General features: G+C 36.8%; 1 protein-coding gene across 1 annotated transcript in view; it reads right to left on the bottom strand.

The window, feature by feature from the left end:
• Positions 1–5: 5 nt before the first annotated feature.
• LOC104538328 (ATP-binding cassette sub-family C member 8-like) overlaps positions 6–1,972 on the bottom strand; it is a gene marked incomplete at both ends in the record, with an annotated part of 13,925 nt that continues 11,958 nt past the window's right edge. The window contains 2 exons of the mRNA XM_010181489.1: positions 6–124; positions 970–1,073. Of these exons, the coding sequence (XP_010179791.1) occupies positions 6–124; positions 970–1,073 (223 nt within the window). The remainder of the gene's footprint in view (positions 125–969; positions 1,074–1,972) is intronic.

Below are 1,972 nucleotides of genomic sequence, written 5' to 3'. Positions count from 1 at the left end.
TCAATAGATGCTGTGGCTTCATCCATGATGAAGATGCTCGTCTTCCGCACAAAAGCCCTTGCTAGGCAGAACAGCTGTCTTTGGCCCTGGCTAAAGTTTTCACCCCCTTCTGTGACTATAGCATCTGGAAATGATATAGCAAAACCAGTATTTATGGGGTGTGCGTGTGTGTATGAGAGGCTCAGATCAGAGTAGAGTATATGCTTGGAAAATAATGACTCACTTTCAGCATAAAGACTTTCACAGTAACATTTCCTAGGTCTACAGCTGCTTGTGTAGCTGCATGTTTATTTCCTTTGCTCAAAACAACCAATACTTCAGTCTCATTATATTCTCTATATCTATTAGAGATCAAAGTAGCTAGTAGTAGTATGTTTAAGTGCAAGTTTAAACATCTGTCAAAGTGGTATCCATCACTTCTTTACCCTAAAGCTTTATTATTGTTAAGGTTTTGGGCAAGTTTTTTGGGTTCTGTGTTTTGCTGGGGTTTTTTTTTTTTTACATGGTCAAATGATTCACAGCTTAAAGCTTTTGAAATCATCTCCCCTGGACATAATTATTGGACTTGCCAGTGCTAGGTAAACGGTTGGAGTCAATGTTCTTCAAGGTTTTTTCCAGCCTAAATATTCTATGATTCTATGAAAACACAAAAGAATGTAATTCTAGATAACATTGCTGACATCTCAGTTGAATTCACAAGACCCATAAACCTCAATGCTTTGTAACAAAGATGTACTGAAATAAAATAATGATTTAACATTGAATTGAATAGAAGCAGGATTTTGCCCTCCAGGTGCAGTTGATAAGGGAGTTCGATAGATATAGGACCTTTGCCTGCAGGCAAGCATTTTTTGTCAATAAACCTAAAAAGCTTTCTGTTCAGCAGCTACCTTTTTAATAAATAGTAAATGTGAAACAGCAGTGTTGTGAACACTGGAAGCAATCTCTTCAAGAAGGAAGTCTCATTACCTAGGCCCCCAGGGAGCGCTTTCACCACATGCTTGAGCTGTGCTATTTCCAATGCTTCCCACAGCATGCTGTCAGTGCACTTCTTCTCGGGGTCCAAGTTAAACCTGCAGTTATGTGTAATTCAAGAATATCAGTCAATACAAACTTCTGCAATGTATTTCTTCTTTTAGTGTGCTTAGAAACAAACCTGGAAATAATCACATGCTAAAGATCTGGGCCTGATTCTGATCTATCGTTGGTATAAACCTACCAGAATTTTGCAGAGTTGGTCAACATTTATACCAATGTGATTAAGAACAAAATATGACTCAGTCGAGCAGAATGGGAAAAGCTTCCTGTTTTGCAGATATCTTTGTGGCCAAAATCGTACCATCCCTCCTTTTAAAACCAATGTCTCTTTGTTCTTTACTGCTATAGAAATACTAAACAGAACAATCAAACTTCACACTGAATCATGAAATGCAAGCCTTCACTACAACTGAACAAATCTTGGATTTATGAACAGATCAATGTTATTTTACAGCAAGCTGTAGCCTGGAACTGATAGAAAATGTGAATCTTGTTAATATATAGAATGGTAGAAAGAAATAAAAGATTCAATGATTTGAATTTTTAAATGATTTGAAATTTTTTAAATTTTTATTTTTACTTTTTACTCTGACTGTATGTGCTGTGAATAAAGATGCTGGCCTAAATACATTTTAAAATATGTTAATAAAATAAAGGTATACAGTCACCTCATCTTCTGACTTGAATGAATCACGCTTTATTCAGGCAAGTTCAGGAGATAATCTTGGGATCTGTATTAGTGTGAAGTCAACAAACCACAGAAGCCTGTATCATTTTCAGTGAACTCTAATGACATGTAGAAACTGTAACGGCAGGTGACGTAACTCTGCACTGAGGATGGTACTGTTCCTTTCAAAGGTAAATGCCACAGATATAGGGGAGGACATTTGTAGGAAATTGTGGAGCTTTTTACCACTGTTTCTACTGCATCACC

The sequence above is a fragment of the Mesitornis unicolor genome, unplaced genomic scaffold (assembly GCF_000695765.1).
Source record: "Mesitornis unicolor isolate BGI_N332 unplaced genomic scaffold, ASM69576v1 scaffold24373, whole genome shotgun sequence".
NCBI classification, from domain to species: Eukaryota; Metazoa; Chordata; class Aves; order Mesitornithiformes; family Mesitornithidae; genus Mesitornis; species Mesitornis unicolor.
This window is presented reverse-complemented; position numbering and strand designations above follow the sequence as displayed.